Genomic DNA, 22475 nt, shown 5'->3' on the forward strand with positions numbered 1-22475 from the left:
TATCTACCATACAAATTATTATGAGCCTCTTGCAGGGGTGAAATGCTCCCGGTTCGGACCAGATTGCCTGATCCGGTAGCAATGGTGGCGGGTGGTTCGGAGAACCGGTAGCAAAAATCCCTGCCCCTCCCCCATGCCCAGCTGAGCTGCACAATCATCAGAGGCTTTTTTTTTTTTTACTTTTAAAAGCATTTTTTTTACAACCTCTTCTGCCGAAAAAAATGCTTTTAAAAGTAAAAAAAAAAAAGCCTCTGATGAACACGCGGCTCAGCTGGGATCGTCAGAGGCTTTTCAAAGCATTTTTTTTTTTGCAACCTCTTCGGCTGATGAGGTGGTAAAAAAAATGCTTTGAAAAGCCTCTCTGATGATCCCAGCTGAGTTGCCTGATCGGCAGAACAGGTCTCAGCTGAGATCGTCAGAGGCTTTTCAAAGCATTTTTTTCTGCAACCTCTTCGGCCAAACAGGTGGTTAAAAAATGCTTTGAAAAGCCTCTGACGATCTCAGCTGAGTTGCCTGATCGGCAGAGGCTTTTCAAAGCATTTTTTTGCAACCTCTTCAGCTGAAGAGGTTGCAGAAAAAATGCTTTGAAAAGTTTTTTTTAAAAAAAAGTTGGCCATGCCCACCCAGTCACATTACCCCACCACCACCAAGCCATGCCCACAGAACCGGTAGTAACAAATTTTACATTTTACCCCAGCCTCTTGCATTTAGAAGCAGTATGGCCTTGAAAGCAATTTACAATGGTGGAACTGTTGCTATTCTCCTTTGTTGATGTTAGTTCAGCCTTCACCACCATCTCCATAAAGGAAAGAAATTGAGCTATCTGGGCTAAGCTAGTGTTTATGTAATGATGGTTAAATTCCTCCTTCAAGGCCATCTCCGTAATTTCTCTATGTGGGGGAGACATATCAACATCTGTAAAAAGTCCAGTGTTTCCGGGTTACATCAAATTGTGGTGACATATCAGAATGGCTTCCAACATACTGGATTTAGTTTTTCTATAGGTTTTTTTAAAAAAATAATGGCCATATATCTATGCTGGGTAGGTGACTATTTTACAAAGAATGTGTAGGCTTCGTTTAAAATAAAATATTTATTATTCAGTTCCAGAGTCTGAATGCCAGCAGCATATCTGCTCCCCTTTCAGCAAAGCAACAAAAACAGATCCAACAGCTCTGTGTGAAACGACTACAACGGTAGGCACTCTGGTCTTTCTTTTTTCATCTAGGAGTTCTTTGTAAACATGGAGCAAGTAGAAACTAAAGCAGCCAAACTGCAACATCACCTAATTTGAAGCCTTCCCTGAACCCTGTGTCCTGAAATAACGGGAGAAAAGAGATATGAGACATGTATATAATTCTTTTTAAGAGAGACAGTTTCAAGATAACCCAGAAAGGAGATGCCCCCACACACACACACACACATTTGAGTTAGGAATAAGCAATAAAAGAGAGTTCAATAATTCAAGTATTAACTATCCCCACTGCCTTTATGGCAAAATTGTAGATTTGCATTTACGTTTGCATTTAATTAAATTGTGAGTAAATCTGTTTGAAATCTATGAAGCCGTACTAAGAAGTGCACCAGCAAAGAGATGTTAGAGATCTAGTAATATTTACTAGCTTAAAGTATCATAGGTAAAGATAAAGGTTTCCCTTGTCCAATTGTGTCCAACTGTAGGGGGTGGTGCTCATCTCTGTTTCTTAGCCAAGGGAGCCAATGTTGTCCACAGACATCTCTGTGATCATCTGGTCAGCATGACTATACCCTGGGGCGCACAGAATGCTGTTACTTTCCCACCAACGTGATACTTATTTATCTACTCACATTTGCATTATTTTGAATGGCTAGATGGGCAGAAACAGGGGCAAGTAACAGGAGTCACTCCATTGCACGGTGCTTGGATCTTGAACCCAGACTGTCAGCTTTCCAACTGACAAGCTCAATGTCTTTAACCGCTCAGCCACCACACCCAGGGGTGGGTTTCACTTACCTTTGCTACCGGTTCGCTCATGCGTTACTAGAGCCCTATTTCTACAGTAAAAGAATGTACAGCATCTGGTTATTAGCGTAGTCGTACTTTGAAACAAGTTACAATATTATGTTTAGGAAGCTTTCAGGTTCTATTGTACTTTCTGTTTGATGAGAAGCAGAAATCTTGTGAAGAGTTGTCTTACATCTTGGGAAGCTTGAATGCTAAACTAGTTTCTAAAAGTGGAGTAAAACCATGTTGTAGGAGGATATAATTGAACAATTGGCAGAGTTATGGATAGACTCTTGTGGGAAACTGGTGATAAAGAGCTTCTTAATGACATCAAGGTACATTTAGAAATTATTTATGAAAAAATGCTCTCTGGTAGTACTGGATGTTCTTGCCTTCCATTTCATTCACGGAGGAAAGGAAAGAGGCCAGTGCAGTTTGTGTTTTAGCAACTGATATGAAAATAAATGAGATAATAACATCTTGTACAACTTTGGCCAAACGTATCACACAACTCACCTTCTATTCCAGGATGCCAGTACAGTATGTTCTTGGTGAATGGGATTTCCAAGATCTGACACTCAAGATGAAGCCTCCAGTTTTCATTCCTCGACCAGAGACAGAGGCAAGTTATTAGAAAGGAAAAAAACTGCAGCTGTTTTCTACATGCATATAAGTGCCTGCAACCTTTTGCTTTGAAGGAAACACAAGGTTGATCAGCCAGCTTCAGAGAACCTAAATAGGAATAGGAGGTTCCTCTTGACTCTGCCTTCTCATAAGCATAAGGATTTTACATTTATATGTCGGTCCCCTTGTCTGATGACTTGAAAGAAATTTCAGAATAAGTTAAATTGCCATTTTCTTACCTCCTGTGATGCAATTTTTCTCTTGAACGTCTCACTTTTTTCACAAACCTGATGTCTAAAGTGTGGATGTTTACCAAAAAGCAACCACTAAAAGTTTCCAGTCCCTGTGGGTTTTTCTAGGTTGGAAATTACAGTTTATCCATTGGGCAACAACAGTTTCTGCCTTGCTATGGAACATGATGATGAATTATTTTGTGATCCCTTATAGATCCCAGATTCTAACAAAGTACATCATGAAGCTCAGTACATCCCTTAATTATCTGGATGCCAAATCTGCCTTTGCAAAAGGAGCTCAAAAGGAATAGACCATCCCAAAACTGACAATCATAATGTTACTTTCTATGCCAGGCTCTCATTATCAGAGTTACAGCCTGCCCACCCAGTTTTTAAGCAAGTACCGGTATGTGATGCAAGCGATCATAGGGAAAACAAAAGAGTAGTCTCACTATTTTGAAATTTATCTAGGCCAGGGGTCAGCAACCTTAAACACTCAAAGAGCCATTTGGACTCATTTCCCAAAGAAAAGAAAATACCAGGAGCCACAAAGCCCTTCCCACACCTGACTACTTCCTGAGTGGCCACAAAACTAGCATACGTAGTTGAATTAAACATTCTGTTTTCTTCTGAAACTTTTCTTTTCTTGGATTTATCCATGGTTGGCCTACCGGGAGTCGAAAAGCTCAATAAATTGCGTGCCGAGGGTTTCGTACATTGGCGGTTGTGACTCATATTTTGAGTGACAGGGAGCCCGCAGCAGAGGGATGAAAGAGCCATATGCAGCTCCAGAGCCATGGGTTGCCGACTCCTGACCTAGGCCAGCCTGTAGTTTGTAGTTAAGTACACCGTCATGTTCTATCTTTGTTTTTGCCAACAAAACGAATATTATGTGGGCTAATTTCAAAGTAAAACACAGCAATGGGCTTCTTTTTTCACATCTTAATTTTAGTTGATCCTCTACTTCTCCCTCTCTTTGCTCAAATTCCTGAATGGACCCGAACTGGATGAGTGGGATTTGTCAGTTTGTTATCAGTTAGTTACACTGTGCTAGTTTTTGAATGATCTTCTTACCAATAAAATGTACATTTATTGTAATGGGTAACAGAGACTGGCAGTCTGAAGAGCATAGCGCCAGATATTTCTTCATTTATCTTCCTGGAATACTAGAGCTACTTTAACACTTGAAATTCTCTGAATAAGTCCTATTTTAACAGTAATATGCTTCCATATTACTGACTCAGTTTATTGTGTAGAGAAAAACAATTATCTGTGGAGACTTTGGTTTTCTCTGAGCTTGGTTGTTTGCTTGCAGACATTTCATTACATAATGATTAAATAAAGTCATCGGTCCTGGTGAGTGTGGGTTTGCTCCCTGTTTATATACTTGCCCTGCCAGTGTTGGCAGAAGTGGGGTTTTCTCCCTGAGAGTACCTTGATTAGGGTATTGTTTTCTCTTGATTGTTTCTCTGATGTTAATCCTTTCCTATCTGGGTGTAGGCTCTGGAGAGATGGTTCTGAACTTTTTGTTTCATTCTTTTTAACTGCCTTTAAAAGTAGTTTCATCTCTATGTATCTATTGAAAGCTGTTTTGTTTGAATGCCGCACTTCCAGAAATTCCCTAGCATTTTTAGATTTAGTTTGGTCTAGAATGCTCTCAGTCTCCCAGTTCAAATTATGAACTGAGTCTGTCTGTGCATTGTGAAAGTAAGAAGTTTTCATTGTGATTTCTAACTGCTAGGTGATGTTCATGGATGCACTCTGTAGTCTTCTGTCCAGTTGTCCTACATCATGGCTGTTACAGTCACACTGTATGTTGTAATGCCTTTTTTTTTTTTTTAGGCTACTGGGGCACCTGGTTTAAGATGTTTTGGAGGGCTTTAGTTAGTTTATTTACCATAGTGATGCTGTGAAGTTTTTAATAGTCTGTTGTTTATAAAATGTTTTTAATGTATGGTACTGTTCTATTTTTCACAGCTTGTGTTGCTTATGCTATAGTGGGTTGAGGGCTCAGGTACTTTTTGGTAAAATTGTACAGATATCCATTTTGTTGGGAGATATTGTATAGCAGGGGTCCCCAACTCCCAGGCTGTGGCCCACTATCAGGCCACAGCCTATTCACAGTCAGGCCACAGGCCTATGTGAGCAGCGGGACAGTGCACATGCTCGTGCAGTTCGACTCACACAAGCAGCGGGTTGGTGCACAAGTGCGCATAGCTCAACTTGCAGGCATGTGCATAAGCGTGCGTGCCGGACCACCACCCGTATGAGTCAGGCTGCGCCCATGTGCGCATATATGCACACCAGCCCCCCACTCACACATCCTGGTTTCCCTCTTCCCTGCCCTCCAGCTGGTCCACCAAGCTGAAAGGTTGGGGACTGCTATTATATCGGCAATCTGTTTACTTTTTCTGGTGCTCTGTGTTGCTGCAGCACATTTGTCTGAATAATGTTCTTGCACGGCTCCTCTTGTGGAAGTTTGGGTTATTATTTTTCAATAGACTTGCATTTCTAAGTTGCTATCTTTTCTTTTTCTGATGAGAATATTCAGGAAGAGCAGTGTGTTATATTTTCTTCTCCCATTGTGAACTTTATTCCTTTGAAGAAGATGTTGATTGTTTCATGTGGCTTCACTAGTTCTCTCTTTTTTATTATGACACATCTACCTACCAGATCCATAATTTTAGTAGAGGCTCTCTAGAGGCTGTATAATGGCTTTTGCTGTGGAGCCTCTGATTTGTTGGTAATATTTGTCCATCAAACTGAAAGTAAGTAGTGAGGCAGAGGTTAATGAGGTCCATGATTCCAGGTATTTCTAACTTGGGTATAGTGTATTTAACTAGGTTTGGGTATCTTGGTAATCATCATCATGATCATGATCAAAAAGAGTAGAGAGAAATGGAGTGCCCAAGCAGCACCTAACAAGATAGAGCTACATGACTGTGTATCTTCCAAGAATCACCAGCACAGTATTTATATAAATCTTGTTGCACAAGCTGAGTGGCTGACCAGTCTTTTAATCACTCAAAGTTCATAGGCTGTGCAAGGTCACTTTGCTTATTTCAAAACAACTGGGTTTTTCTTGTGGGTCTTTTTCCAGGAATATCGCTTAAATGGTAGATGATGAAAGAAACTGCAGCTACAAAATGCTTCTCTTTTTCTGTTTATCAGAAGAACATAACAGCCTTTTTCTGCTCTCTAATCGACTGACTGTAACTTTTTTTTACACTTGAGAATATTTATAAAACTTGATGAAATTTATAATAAATCTACCAATTTGCTTGATGAAATTTGCAGTGAGTCTTCCAAATAAAAATGGTTAATAATGTGCTGTTTATCTGCATGGAGGATTTTCCTCATTTCCTTAGCTAATGTGTATCCCAGTGCAGATTGAGAAGAAAAGGATGGTTTTTTCCTCAAATAAGGAAAGAATAGTAACCCAATAGAGCTTCCTTTGGGCTTTCTAAAGGAATAAATATGGTATTGTACTCCACTGCTGTGAGTATTTATTGTAAGATTAGCCATTTCTTAGGGATTCATATCTTCACAAAGAAGAGAGTGTCAACCTATTCTCCAAAATACCTCAAGGCAGGACAAGAAGCAATGGATGGAAACTAATCAAGGGGAATAATAGCAACCTAGAACTAAGAAGAAATTTCCTGACAGTGAGAACAATTAATCAGTGGAGCAACTTGCCTCCAGAAGTTGTTGATGCTCCAACACTGGATGTTTTTAAGAAAAGATTGGGCAACCATTTGTCTGAAATGGTATAGGGCATGGGTGTCAAACTTGCAGTGTCACAATGCTGTCACTTGACATATCACAATGTTTTTCCCCTTTGTGGAGCTGGGGTGGGTGTGGCCTGTGCATGACACATCCAGCCCACGGGCTGCCAGTTTGACATCCCTGGTATAGGGTTGGAGATTGGACTAGAAGACCTCCAAGGTCCATTCCAACTTCGTTCTTCTTAAAGTTTTCCAAAATGTCCGCCCTTCTCCTTTGCTAGACTTGGAATGCCCTGCTAGTAACATATTTACAATATTGAATTTCTGTTTATAGATGAGAACAAAAGGAGACCCATTCCTTTGCTGATAGAAAGCAAGTGTTACCCACACCACTGCTTCCCTAATGCTTCCTGAAGTCAGATGGTATTTTTATGAGCCCATGTAGTGAAGGTATAGAATGGTGCAGTGGCCTAGAGATGGAGCTCTCGCCTCACAATCAGGAAGCTTTGAGTTCGATCCTAAATAACGGCAGATATTTTTCTCTCTGGGCACAATGAGTAAATATCTGCTACAAACTCTGCATTGGCAACAGGAAGGGCATCCGGCCAGTAAACACTCAGGTCCATTCAGTTGTGCCGACTCCACCCCCAATGCAAGGGATTACCGGATCATTAAAAGACAAAAAAAATGTAGTGAAGGTATAGCTCCTTTAATGAATTCTTCACAGCTACAGCAAGGGTACCCACAACAGATCCAATAAGTATTTGCCTGCTTTGCTTCCAAATAGTGAATCATATTAGTATAAACTGTTTCCTTTTTTTTTTTTTTGTGTAGATGTAATGCCCTTAATTTATATAACTTACTGTTTTTTACTACTTATAATCTTGCTTTTCCTGAAAAAGAATAAAGTGATGAGCTACGTAGAAAAAGGGAAATTTTGTATGCTTTTTCCTGTTAGTGCTTATTTCTGTTTTTTTAAAAAAATAGGCCTGGCCACCAGGGGGCAGATTGGTTTTAAATTCAGAGAACAGCTATTTTATTGGGTTGACTTCTAGGAATTATTGCTCTGCTGTTTTAATAGACTTCCTGGTGTATGTTTCTTCTTCCCTATTGATGTTTCTCTTTTTCGAGAAAAGGAAAGTAAGCGTGGTCAAAGTTCATATTTATTTTACAACCTACTTTTTCTTCTAGGAAACATCTGTTCCTGTTCTTTGTTCCTTTGGTTCAGAGAAATACAGCAATACGCCTCAAAAACCTTTCTGAACGATTCTGGGTACTTTTGTCTTTTTACGAAAAGGACTATAGCTTTTCCACAACAACTGACTGAAATAAGTGGTTTGCTGAATATGATAGGTGAATTTTGTGTGAATTACAGTAGTAACTTTTTTGACAGGATTTAGGCTCTGGCTGATACAAAGCAGGTTTCCCTGAAACAGCTTGGAGCAAGTCAGGAGTTATTCAGATCTTTGGGGTTTCAGAAGACACAAAACAGTGCTAGTCTTAGACTCTTTCTTAAAAATGGTTACAATTCCAGTCTAGATTCTGCATGAAAGAAACAGTACAGGCAGAAAAATGGAGAGGACAGGACGGGTGGACATGCCTAGAATTAAAACCTGTAGCCTTCTTCAAGTAGAACAACCCCCAAGCAGTGATCTGTATCAGAGGCGTGTCTCAAAACCCGTCACTACCAGTTCACTCGGTGTGCGCTCGTGCGCATGTGCAGAAGCGTCTGGGCAGGTGGGCGGAGCCTCCTGCCGCCGCCGCTACCTGTTCGCCCAATCCGGGGCGAACCGGTAGCAACCCACCACTGATCTATATGATATGTCTTACTTGGCTGTTTCCTGTGACATTGTAATGTAATGTAGAGATTACATTACATTGTAATGTAATCTCTCTGCATATTTGGGCTTTGTGGATCCCTCATAATTTGATGGTGAAAATCATTAAAATACTTGAATTCTTTCTTCTTCTTCTTCCAGATATCTGCTCTATCTGTGTACTTGGGTACTACAGTATAAAATGTCATGGAACTGTTTGGTTCCTCGGTTCATGGCCAAACCATTTTACTTGATAAGGAGAGGAGGGAAACAAACAGCCACATTTTCAAGTACATTGGCTCCTTCGGGCTGTGTCCTATCTGCATTGCAGTTTCTGTTTACTGCAATGCACTTCTGATATTACAGGTTTTCTGAGAAACACTGGATAGCTATTGGACTGTTTTCGTAAAAACATGCCATTGAACCTTAGCAAAACTTCTAACAGAACTGGATACCTTTTTAAAAATGGCTTTTTTCCCAGAAAAAAACATGATCTTTTTCTCCAAAATATCCAGCTTTTAATTTTTTAAAATTCTAAATTCTCCACATAAAGAAAAAAATAACATATTTTGCTATTCCTAAGAAGAGACATTGAATATCTTGGGCATTTTTCGATGGGAAAAGTACTATGATCCTTTAATAACTTAACTAAAACTAATAGCAGATCAAAGTTTGCTTTATATTGTCCCTCAAAGCAATAGAAAAGGGGAGGTGATGATATATTATTAATTATACAAGAAACTGGTCGCAGGCTTAAGATGCCGCCTCCAAGCCGAGGGGCGACCCAATGGTGCAGTAGGTGCGCTGCTGCTGCCGCCACCCAGACGGGAGAGGGGAAAGAGATGGAGAGCAAGAGATGAAGGAGAGAAAGAAGGGGGGAGAAAAAGAGATGGAGAGAAAGAGATGAAGGAGAGAAAGGGGGAGAAAGAGAGATGGAGAGAAAGAGATGAAGGAGAGAAAGGGGGGAGAAAAAGAGATGGAGAGAAAGATGAAGGAGAGAAAGGGGGGGAGAAAGAGAGATGGAGAGAAAGAGATGAAGGAGAGAAAGGGAGGAGAAAGAGAGGGGGGGAGAAAGATGAAGGAGAGAAAGGGATGGAGAGAGATGAAGGAGAGAAAGAGAAGGGAGAGAAAGGAATGGAGAGAAAGAGAGATGAAGGAGAGAAAGAAGGGGGAGAAAGGAATGGAGAGAAAGAGAGATGAAGGAGAAAAAGAGGGGGGGAGAAAGAAAGAGATGGGAGAGATGAAAGAGACACATAGAGATACCTGTTTAAAAGAAAATACTGGGAGCCACAAAACCTGGGTGGGAGTAAGTGATTTGAAGTTGGCAATGCCCACCCAGGTTTAAGGTTGTGTTTAAGTGCTTACATGTGTTTAAGGTTGAGTGTTTAAAGTTGCAGACCCCTGATCTACCCCATCCAATCGCTTCACCATGCAGCCAGCCCTGTAGGCCTGCGCCCACCTCCCACCTGGGCAGCAGCGGCCTACCTACCCCAGTTGTATTACCTTGCCCTGCAGCCGGCCTGAACACCCACCTCGGACTGCCTCTGACTGCTCCAGCATGTCATTTTTACTTAATTAATTTAATTAAGAATGATACAATGGGCATAAATGATGACTGGTCAAAAGTGTGAGGACCTGTCAGAAATCACTTTTTTCAGCCCTCTGGGTAGTCCCTATTTGCATATGGACTACTCAGAGGGCTGAAAAAGTTATTTTTGACAAGTCCTCACACTTTTGACCAATCATTGCACTTTTGACTGTCCTCACATTTTACGTTTTGTGCCCTATCTTCTCACCGTGGTGAAGAGAACTAGTTGTGAAATGACTGACACGGTTGTTAAGAATGCTGCAACGGGCTGAAATGTGAGGATGGTCATAAGTGTGAGGACCAGTCAAAAGTGCAAGGACCAGTCAGAAATGACTTTTTTCAGCCCTCTGAGTAGTCCCTATGCACATAGCCACGCCCACCCAGTCACATGACCAGCTAGCCAAGCCCACTCAGTCACATGACCACCAATCCACACACACACACACCCCAACTAAGCCACCCCCACAGAACCGGTTGTTCAAAAAATTGAATCCCACCACTGCCTCCGTTGTCCCTGCACTCCACCACCATCACTCTGGCCACCTTGTGCTCCACTGCCTAACCCGCCGCAACTGACCTTCGTTGACTTCTTCCTCCCATTGCTGATGAGGCACATTCCACCTGACTCTGTGAGGCAGCCGCTGGCTGCCCAAGACCTTGAAGCCATGTACAGCCTTTCTGAGGCCTGGCATAGCCTCACCTTTAGCCAAGCCAGATCACTTCGGCAGTGGGAGAAAGAAGATGACGAAGGTTGACAGACAACAGAGCAAGGGCAACGGGAGCGGGGGGGGGGAGGCCAAAAGGGCAGAGATGGGGGGGGTGATAGGCACTCCCTTAAATAAGCATAATAGGGTGTAATTGCACTCTGAAGAACTCATTGGTGCTAGCTGCTTTATTTTATTACCTTTTACAAAGTCTGAAATATTTCCACAGTGGTGACTTATTGGGTCACACAATTGCATTTACTCCTTTTGAGTTATCGGGAGAGATGGGAAAGTTTTCCTTCTAGGTTTCTGTGGCCTCTGCTGCACTATCACCTACTTTGTATTGTTGCTAGCTGGAAGAGGAGGAGGAGAAGGAGGAGGGGTTTGTGAATGCCAGGTATATGAGTACGCAGTTTGCTTTTCGAGTCATTCAGCACCGAATGCAAAAATAAGGGGGGGAGAGAAATCTGTCATTATAAATATTCATGCCAGTTCATTGTTTACAAGCTATAGGTGGTTGTCAAAGTTAAAGAAAAGCCTTTTCAATTTTATGTTTTCATACCTACAAACATTTGTGCTCTTTGTGGAGTTTGCTCGTGAACAAAGGTTAGATTCAGCTGATTCTGTGTTACCTCCAGAATCAGGAGCAACAGGGCCCAAACATCAGCTGAAACTTCTGAATGCTCTTAAGGGGGCCCATTTGCAATACATTGCAATAGTCCAAACAGGAAGTCACAAGGGCACAAGTGACAGTGAGCAGAGCCTATTGGTCCAAGAATGGCCCAACATGCATACAACTCAAAGGTGCACAAAGGTCCTCTTACCATGGCTATTGCCTATTCTTCCAGCATCAGCCATGAGTTCAAATTCTGTTGGAGGGAGGAAGAAATTTGTATGAAGTAAATGTGATTTTTATTAACAAAGGCAGCAATCCTACAAGTGTTTATCAGAGAAGTGTAGAGCTCACTTTTGAATAAACCTAAATGCTGCACCACAGTATTACATAGAATTTTTTAAAATGAAATTTTAATTGTAGTGATCTTACATTTTTCTACCAGTGCCCTTACCTTTTACCTTACCTTTTAACACACAGTTTATTTTTAAAAAAATTTAGTTTCTCCATCACTTCCCAACAACTTTCAACTGCTGTCTTCTTTCTGTCTTGTGTAGCCATTTGGCACTGAAATGCAAAAAGACTATCCATCTTTCTCAGCTTTGGAACTTATGTGGAATTGGTGTAATAGTTAAGGTTTTGGTCTTGGTTATAGACTGTGGATTTTATATAATTGTGAGTCACCAAAATCTATGATTGTGGCAGCATACAAATTTTAGTAAATAAATAAATAAATAAATAAATAAATAGTTGTATCTTTTAGGAACTGGTTTCTCTCATTCTGGATGAAGAACGCAGGAAGAGATTGACTTCTGCATGCAGCAAGGTCCTTCAGAATTTCCCAGAGACCCGTGGTCCTGTTATTTTGGAAGTTGGCTGTGGTTCAGGGGCAATTGGTTTAAGTCTTCTGAAAAAGCTTCCTCACGTAAGTGACATTTCATTAAATAGATTTTTTTCCCCCTTCGATTCAATTGTGTCCAATTCTCAGAGACTACCCAGACAAGTCCCTGCAGTTTTCTAGACAAGGTTTTTCAGTAGTGTTTTGCCATTGTTTCCTTCCTATGATTGAAAGAAAGTGACTAACCCAAGGTCACCCAACTGATTTTGTGCCCAAGGCAGGACTAGAATTCACAAGTCTCCCAGATTCTAACCTGGTGCCTTAACCCATACACCAAACTATAAATAATGCTAACCTTGTCCTTTTTTTTTTCTTGGAGCAAAAATGAACAAGAAGAAAGATGAGCCACTTTGACTTCAAAGTCCCATTTCAAGTCCTCTTTTTTTTTACTGATTAAGCTGGCTTTGTGTTACCTCCAAAATCAGGAGCAATTTGGCCTAAACACCAGTTGCTGTAGAATAGGCCTTTTGGCTTATGTAATACTTGTGGGCTTGATTGCTGATTGTGTAAAGAGAATCCTGGATCAGCTTTATCTTAATCTGATCCAGTATGGCTCTTCTTATCTTCTTAGAACAGATTTGTGATCATACCAGAAAGTGGTTTGTTATAGCCTGATAATCCTTACAGTGATTTGCTTATTTAATAGGTTAGCATGGTGCATGAACCTAGGGTAATTTGGAAACTATGGATTATGGCCTAGCATGCTGCACATTCCCAACAATCAAAGTTTATTCTTTTAAGCATGGTTTATATCATTGTACAAAGCACATGGAAAGCTATAACCAGGTAAAATTTGCTAGTTTGCATTTTAAAAGTATATCCTTCCCTGATATAGATTAACAAAAGCTCATTTCCAAAACATTGCATTTAACATTGCTCACTTCAAACTGCTTTTCCCCAAGGATATTCTACTGTTTCTAAGGAATGTTTTCATGTTTGCTTTCATTATGCTTTGTTTCTTTCGTTCCTAGAGTCAGCTCATTGCCATCGATAAATTAGAAGCTGCTGTTAATCTGACCAAGGAAAATGCAGAACGGTAAAAAAAAACCTTTTATCTTGTATATTACAGTAAACACATTATTTGAACTGGATCCTTAAGCAGCGAAAACAGCATTCTCCTGGGATGAGAAGATTGTTGCCAAAATGTTTGAGAAAACCCAGGTTTTGCAAAAATAAATGGAGCTTCAGACAAACACTCCATGCTGTTGTGCTCTGTTTTGTGCAGTTTGTGTGTTGATCAAGTATCCAATAACACACTGTGGAACTCATGAAACAATGCAGAGAAAAAGCATAAGTTTTGCTATTTTTATAAATTTCATTTTATTATTACAATTAGACGTATTTTCAAACATTTGATGTATGACCTGGCAGCAGTAATCTTTCATAATGGAAGAAGTTCTTCCTTGAAAGAGTTAACTGAACATTCTAATGAACGTTGCAATGAAGCTATCAAACCATTTGGTTCCAGTTAAAAGTTTCAAGAGTATAAACTTACACTTTAAAAAAGAGGATTTTGAATAAACATTGAAAGCAAAAGGCTAGAAATTTTCGCAATCGTTTGGACACATTTCAAAGAAATACATAGGGGGAAATATTGCATCTGTGGTATCATAGCTATTTCTCAACAGTTTTGAATTTACAGACCACAACAGATGGATTGCCTTCCAAATTTCAGACAGCAGAGATGCTGAGGCTTGATTTTAAAAGTACGTCAGTGACCAAAGCATCTAAAATGAGCAATCATAAAACCAGCCCATAATTATTGTCTGGCTTTTTTTAAAAAAAATTAATTAAGAGGATTCTGCTAAATTTAATTTATCAAGATTTTTGAACAAGCCTTCCACCTAAGTCATTTTGGCTAAATTAAATTAAATTAATCCTCACTTGCTGACTATTCATTCAGTGACCATTCAAATGCTGCTGAAAAAGGAGATTTATCACCAGTCCTTCAACTTGCAGCCGTTGCAGTGACCATGACATGATTGCAACTGGCACACATTTTCAACGGTGATAGCATCTCACAGTTTCATGATCACCATCTGCGACCATAGCCAGCTTCCAATAAACAAAGACAGTGGGGAAATCAGCACGAAGGCACAAATTGTGGTCACATGACACCACACTTAACAATTGTAGCTGGAACTGACTGGTAAATTGGGTGCAGTCACATGATGTTTCACTTTATGACTGCTTAACAATGCAATTCTTATTGCAGTCAATAAGTTAGAACTACCTATACTGATTACAGATGACACATGTACTGTATATGACAGAATGAGGGAAAGGAACAATATTCATCTGACTTGTTTTAATCTCGTTTTAAAATTAATTGGCATTAATTTTTGAAATAAGTAGTTGTTTCTCAGTATCATAAGCTATAAATGTTCAAAAAGACCATGGAGTTCTGATATCTTCCATAATCTATTGTTTTTTGGGCTAACTAAGCCAACTGAACACCTCCTCATACATGTTTCCTTCCATGCTGTTTATTTGGGTTGCTCTTCTGGAAATAGGTTTTAGATTTGTGCCTAAAATTTATCCTAAAATGCAGTATGCAATATTCTAGATATAGTATGACCAACACAGAAAAAGACGAATAATAACTATACTTCTGTCAGTGCATTCATACATATTTGAAGTGATACCACAGTAATTGAAAGGCTGTTTTGTAATACCAGTGCATAACTACGGGAATAGCACAGTGGTGGGTTTCAACCAGTGTTACCACCGGTTTGCTTCGTGCATACGCTTTGCACGCATGCGCTCGCTTTCCTCGCATCACGCCAAACTTGCACTCCGTGCAATCACATTGCATTTCTGAACGCTGAGGCATGGCAATCCACTCTGCCGCGCCTTTCAGCTGGGCTAAAAATGACCGAATATAGGTAAGTGTAACGCAGGGGTGCGCGGGAGGACCCAACTGACAGTCAGAGCGAACTGGTTTGCTCTTAGCTCACTGTCGCCGCTACTGGCTTGCCCGAACCGGGGTGAACCGGTAGAAACCCACCACTGGAATAGCAGAATTGTAGGAACACATCTCTCTGTGGGAGAACATCAGTTCTGATTTACAGATATAATTAACTTTTCTGTTGTAGGCAAACAAAATAATTTAAGACTGCCACAGAAAGAAAAGTCTGTTATTTAAAAGTCATAATAATTTAGCAAAGGAATGTTACACAGAAGATTAGAATTTGCAAAAAGTCTATGGAGATTCTCAGTCATCCAGGTCATGGTTGTCCCAAAGGTGCTTTTTCAGGAGGCAACTGGATCTTCTTGTTTTTTTCTTTGAAGACGTTTTGCTTCTCGTCCAAGAAGCTTCTTCAGCTCTGACTGGATGGTGGGGAATGGAAGGCTTTATATTCCTTGCAGACAGCTTGTCATTTGCATTCTTTTTAGAGGGTCTTTGAGGCACTTGGCAGTTTATCTCTGTCCTCAGGGATGCAAATAGTAACAGTAACAGAGTTGGAAGGGACCTTGGAGGTCATCTATTCCAACCCTTGCTCACTCAGGAGACCTGTACTAGGGATTCGAACCGCCGAACTGCCAACCTTTCTGATCAACAAGCTTAGTGTCTTAGCCACTGAGCCACCTAGTCAGGCTGTCTGAAGGAATATAAAACCTTCCATTCCATCCAGTCAGAGATGAAAAACCTTCTTGGATGAGAAGCAAAACGTTTGCAAAGAAAAAACAAGAAAGTCCAGTTGCCTCCTGACATTTGGGACATTAGAATTTGCAGTGGAACACATGTGTCTCCTATAACCTGAGTTTAATCACCAGGCCCCTTAACAGCTCTGTCTGCTGTCACTTAATGCTCAGCTGAATTGGAGCAGTAAAATGCCAAAGCAGCACAATAGAGTATATGTTCTATATGCATTTGGGGCTGTAGCTGAGAAAATATCTGCTTGGAATCTGAATTCAACAATAGTGGACAGGATAATCTAATAATCTGACTTGACATAAGGCAGATACTCATACTTCTTCTTTTTTCCCAGTTAAAAACTTTAAGCATATTCAGAATTGATCTTACATGAGCCCACTGACAATAATGTTGGATAAATGTATTTATACCCAATACTGTCCTCCAGAGTGGTACAAACTCTGCAGAATAAGTGAATATCTCCTGCCTTGATTTGCAAATGCCTTGCCTCCCTTGTCATAAAAGGTAACTGATCATGAAAGCTGGGCTAAAGGAACAAGCACAAACAAGGATTTTTCCACATATATTTTTGCCCCCTTCATTGTAATTCTAATTCCAGAAGCACCCCAATTTCAGTGGGGTTCTTTCCACCGATAACCTGAAGCCCTTTCTAGTAAAAATTGAGCTAGAAATTATTTTCATGCTATGTACTTTATAGGTAAAGATTCCCCTCGCACATATGTGCTAGTCATTCCCGACTCTAGGGGGCGGTGCTCATCTCCGTTTCAAAGCCAAGGAGCCAGTGCTATGGTCTCCGTAGTCATGTGGTCAGCATGACTAAACGCCAAAGGTGCACGGAACGCTGTTACCTTCCCACCAAAGGTGGTCCCTATTTTTCTACTTGCATTTTTTTACATGCTTTCGAACTGCTAGGTTGGCAGAAGTTCGGACAAGTAACGGGAGCTCACCCCGTTACGCGGTACTAGGGATTCAAACCACTGAACTGCCGACCTTTTGATTGACAAGCTCAGCGTCTTAGCATCCCTATGAATTGTATGGGAAGCGCTATAATTGCTTCTCTTGTACCATTCATAACTCTTAACATTGGTAGCCAGAAACCAATGCATTAGCATTTGTTCACAGGTGGTGTTTTAATTGTTAATGGATGTAAATTCTGTAATGTTTATGAGTGTTTTTCTCATCTGCTCATATCTATAGAGTTTTCCATTCAGGAAAATCCCAGTGTGGATTTTGCTATACTTGTTATTAAAAGGGGCTTTCTCATACCAGTGGAAAATAACCCACCTGTAAACAAAGCCACATACACACAGTCCTTTAATAAAAGCACAACAGAACTCTTCCAGGATGATTCAATCAGTTTGCACTAAGTTTAATATTTATATACTGAATTGAATGATTAAATCAGACACTAAAGAACTTGAAAGAATGTCCCCACCCTTACTCTCAATCTAGGTCCATTTTACTTTGAAGTGTAGGCTGGAAGTGAGCATGCCAAATGACATATTTCTTATTTTGTATACTTAGCAGTTTTCATCTCAGCATAATTAGTCTGAATTTCCCTGGTGAATTATGACTAGAAAAAGTTGATTACTAAGTGATTAATGATCTCAATAGATAAAAAACTGGACTATGTTAATACACCAGGTAGTTTTAGAAGAGGAGATGCCATATTTTTCTTACTTACGCTTCTAATTGGTGCTCGAGGTAAAAATCTAAATTTTGGAAGTTACAGTTTGGCAAATTGTCTTCAGAGCTGCTAACAGCAGAATCTGATAAAGAATTGCTGGTGAAAAATCAACATGGAACGTAACACATTCACCATTTTTTAATTTCTAGCTATAACTTTGCCAAACTCTTTTCTCTGCAGCTGTTTCCCTGAGACCAGCATGTTAAGCCATGTTATCTTCCAATCTAAGACAATTATAGGTTTGTCCTGCCTCTTAAACTGCATGTGAAAATGTCAGTGTCTGCCTGTGGGCAAAGCAAGTCAGAGTCAGTCTCTGCTAATGGGATGCCCCACCTGAATGTCTCAAAGGCTTGTGGTTACAGAATATATTTTCTGTTTTGGTCCTATTTTCCTAACTATGATCTGCTTTAAAAATCTTCAATAGTCATATCTGGGCACAGCTGTGGAATTTGACATCTCTTTCTCTAAAAAGTTCAAGAACTCTGCTTCCAAATCAGTTATAAATTTATTAAACAGTGCGGAGTCCAGAATGGTGCCCTGTGATGTCCCACGTAACAATTTGCTTCAACTTGACATGGAGCCATTGGGTGAATTCATTAGATACAATTGTTCAAACCATTTCTGTATCCATCTGATGGAAGCACAATGCAACCTACATTGTATTATCTTCTTTACTGGAAATCTCACAGAAGATATTTTTTGCTGATGGCTTTGCTGATGGCAAACCACATTATGTCCATCACATTCCTTTGGCCATCTAAACAAGTCATTATCAAAAAAAAGATCAGGTTGTTTACAAATGATTTATCCTTAATAAACCCACTTTATTTATTGCTAGCAATGCATTTCTTTTACTAAATGCTTATAAAACAGTTACATTATAATCTGCTCTAGAATTTTGCATGATATCAACATCAATCTGTAGTTAATCAGTTTTGTTTTGTTTTGCTTTGCTTTGTTATTTTGGGAAAAAAAGACCAGTATTTGCCCTACTCTAAATCCTTTGACACTATGGCCATTCTTCATGTTTTTTTTAAAGTTCACAGAAAGGACTTTGAAATGATACCTGCCAATTCTTTAAAGATTCTCAGGTATAATTGGTGGTGCCCTGGAGATTTCCACTCATTTTTTTTTTAATTTGATTTATATGCCGCCCTTCTCTGGAGACTCAGGGCGGCTTACAATGCGTTAAGCAATAGCCTTCATACTTTTGTATATTTATACAAAGTCAGTTTAGCATGTGCTAGCCACATGCTCCTTAATTATTTTTTGCTAACCTTGGATTTCCATTTCCTGCTTTCATCGTTCATTCTGTTTATGTACATTTGAGGACATACAGTAGATAGTCTTTGACTTATGACCAGTCACTTAACAACTGATCAAAATTACAACAGACCTCCCCAGAGCTACTTACAATCCCCCTTTGGAATCCCAAAGGCTATTACTTCTACACCTGCAGTCAGGTTATTGCATTTGGGGCACTTGGCAACTAGCCTGCATTTATGGCCTTTTATAGCATTCCACAATAATGTAAACAAGATTTTTGGCAATTTTTTTGGCAGAAACTGGCATTTTACTTCCCATTTCCAGCCAAAAAGTCCATTGAGTTTAATGGATTTGCTTAACAACTGTGAGGTTCACTTAAGAACCACCACAAAAGGGTCATAAAATCTGGTGCAGTCAGCTGTGATCCGCTTAACAGCATCAATGGCTTATAACTATAATTCCAGGTTCAATTATGGCTATAGATCAAAGACTACTTGTAGTTCCCCTTTGGAGAAAACCAGAGCAAAGCAGGCATTGAAGAGTGCATCCTTCTCCGCATCACTTGTTATCTTCTTCCAGCTTTGAGTCTACCTCTTCCGTTTTTTCTTTTGATTTACATAGCAAAAAAATGACCTTTTTGTTGTCCTTTGCCAGGTTAAATTCCTTTTGTAGGATAAATTTTCTTTCCGCAGATGTTGCCTACTTGTTAGTAGATATCTTTGGTAGTTTGGCTATTACATCTATATTCAAATGCCACGATGCATCTATATCTACAAAGATCAGAATTGTGCAAGCTGTGGTGTTTCCTGTGACATTCAATAGAAGTGAAAGTTGAACTTGAAGGAACAAGATAGGAAGGGTATTAACTCTTGAACTTTGATGTTGGAGAAGACCTCTGAGGCAGGGGTGAAATCCAGCAGGTTCTGACAGGTTGTGGAGAACTGGTAGCAGAAATTTTGAGTAGTTCGGAGAACTGGCAAATGCCACCTCTGGCTGGCCCCAGAGTGGGGTAGGAATTGAGATTTTGCAATATCCTTCTCCCAGGAGTTGGGAGGGAATGGGGATTTTGCAGTATCCTTCCCCCGCCACGCCTACCAAACCGCGCCCATCAAGCCATGCCCACAGAACCGGTAGTAAAAAAATTTGGATTTCACCACTGCTCTGAGGATACCATGATCAGCCAGGAAAACAAACAAACAGATCATTAAACAAATCAGAGTTCTCACTCAAGGCACAAATGACCTAATATGTAAATGCTGTACAAAGACCTAACTCTCTGGAGAAGGCTCTAATGCTGAGAAAGATGAAAGGGAAAAATAGCAGTAGTTTATTCATTGATTCGTCTTATGACCATATAAAATAAAATAAAAACAAAATATAGAATCTAATTCCAGAGTAAAATAGATAAAATAAAATCCTGTAATAAAATACGTATGTGATAAATACAAAGAATTCACACCACCTTTACATGATACCCTGATCTGTTTTGGTTCTGAACTGAAGTGCCTTAACTGTAAATTTAGCAGGAGGAAATAGGATAATCTGCAGTTCAGATCCCAGTGGGCTTTTCTTTTAAGTAGTGAGGTTAAATAAAGGTAAAAGTGTCCAATGATTTCTGACTCTAGCGGGCGATGCTCATCTCCTTTTCCTAGCTGAGGGAGCCAGCATTGTCCGAAGACGCTTCTGTGATCATGTGGCCAGCATGAGGCGCAAGGAACGTTGTTACCTTCCCACCAAAGTGGTACCTATTTATCTACTTGCATTTGCATGCTTTCAAATTGCTACATGGGCAGGAGCTGGGGCAAGTATGCCATGTGGCACTCGGGTCTCACACCCAGTCAGCTTTCCAGCTGACAAGTTCAGCATCTTTAATTGCTGAGCCATCTTTGGTGAGGTTAAATATCTAAGCCTAAAAGGGACATACAGTTAGTTGACACTTAAACAAAACATGATACATCCTCTCGTGATATGGCAGGTGATGGCAGCACCCATATCTGGCCACAGAATCCAACGACTCAAATCTTGCTCTAGGACAGGCCCTTGTTAGTAATTGTGTCAAACTCATTGCCAGGTATCTTGGAAAATGATTTTGATATTAGCCAATCATTGAAAAAAATCTACTTTTTTTTTTTTGCTAATAAAATGCCAGTTTGACATTGATATCTAGGACTCTGTTTAACATTTTCTCTTGCCTAGGAGGCAGTTGAGAGTAAATACTAGGTCGAAAACCAATGCTATGAATAAACTTTGGTAAACCAGCTTATCCAGAAATTGAGCTGGACCATCCTTAACTATTCCATGAAACATACAGTATTTAGTCTACCAAGATCCATTGAATGGGTTTTCTGCCAGTGTGTGAAAACTTTAATTATTGAATATGTATGGAATGGATACCTGTTTCTACTCTGACTGCAGGGGTTGACGTGTTCTTATCAGTTCCCAGTTTGCTTCTTAAAAACATGAACTTGATCAATTTAGATAGCTTTTGCAAGGCCCCACAAGTCTGCACCATAAGTCGACATCGGAACTATTTTTGGCCTGAATACTTTCAGGGGCTTAAGATAGCTAATTAATTATAATTAAATAGTTTATATAATATTTTAGTGCTTGCCTTGGCCCTTGCCAAATTTCTTTTTAAATGATTTACTCACAACATGGGTTGGTTAAAAAAAAACACTCCTAAATGAGTAAACAAATTAACTTGTTCAATAGGCTCCCCATTTAACTGCCATTTATATTCCATGCTTTTTTAAAGTAAATGTTAGATTTGGTTTTATTGATGTTTAAAGGATTGAGAACACAGTAGGTATTTAATTTTCACAACAGTCTCCTCAGGCTATTTGAGAATATGCCATTAGAACAATAATGACAGCATGTAAAAGGATATTAATAAATTTATCATGGATATTTGGCATATGAGTGTCTGAAGGAATCCTGGACATAGAAGTTAGAAGCATTGGGACTGGAACACAACTTTTCTAACATCATTATGAGTAGGTAACTTCTTAGACAACCATTTACACTGTGAATCTAGAAAATTTAAATCATGCTAAAGCTACTATAACCTGAGTTTTATTTTGAGGGTTGTCAGGTTTCAATGTCGTCTTAATTTACTCTAGTGCTGACAAGGGTTTTATCATATAAATGACTCAGCCTGACTCTCTAGAGATCTCAAAAAAATGAGGGAGGCTCACAACTGGTCTCCTTAATCTATAAATGTAACCTCCATATTTTCAGAGGTTAAGAAACTGGTTTTATATATCCTTTTACATACCATTCAGCAGTTTAATTTTTTAAGATAATATGTGTGTTACACAAAACAAGAGTAACTTGTTTACAGATATCGAAGCCCATGTGAGGAAGGCTAGATCATCAACTAACCACAGTTTAATTCCAAGGCATATCTGATACTAGATTACCCGTGGCTCGTGGAGAGGCTACTAATTAATCTTGAAGTGAGGTAAAATAGAAGGTTATATTGGGTCACGTTTGGAAGGAAAGAGAAGAAAATGACCAGAAACAATGTGGGTGGACTGATTTACAGTGGCAATGAGTGCACTGTTGAAAGACCAGGTTAGAGACAGATCTTCATGAAGAAAATGTATGTAAGATTTTATAATAGCCATCACCAACTTGATAGCACTTAATCAACCATCCTATGTACCCCACTTAGTGTCT

General features: G+C 39.7%; 1 protein-coding gene across 2 annotated transcripts in view; it reads left to right on the forward strand.

Annotated features, from left to right (window-relative positions):
* Positions 1-22475, forward strand: part of HEMK1 (HemK methyltransferase 1, mitochondrial release factors N(5)-glutamine) — a 54170-nt gene that overhangs the window by 4329 nt on the left and 27366 nt on the right. Inside the window, exons 3-6 of one of the 2 annotated variants that reach the window (XM_034440305.3) lie at positions 1105-1196; positions 2513-2606; positions 12052-12213; positions 13158-13222. In XM_034440305.3, the coding sequence (XP_034296196.1) occupies positions 1105-1196; positions 2513-2606; positions 12052-12213; positions 13158-13222 (413 nt within the window). The remainder of the gene's footprint in view (positions 1-1104; positions 1197-2512; positions 2607-12051; positions 12214-13157; positions 13223-22475) is intronic. The other variant, XM_087887698.1, reaches the window with a different exon arrangement.

This window comes from Pantherophis guttatus, chromosome 2, assembly GCF_059756535.1.
Source record: "Pantherophis guttatus breed Tessera chromosome 2, ASM5975653v1, whole genome shotgun sequence".
Taxonomy (NCBI): Eukaryota; Metazoa; Chordata; class Lepidosauria; order Squamata; family Colubridae; genus Pantherophis; species Pantherophis guttatus.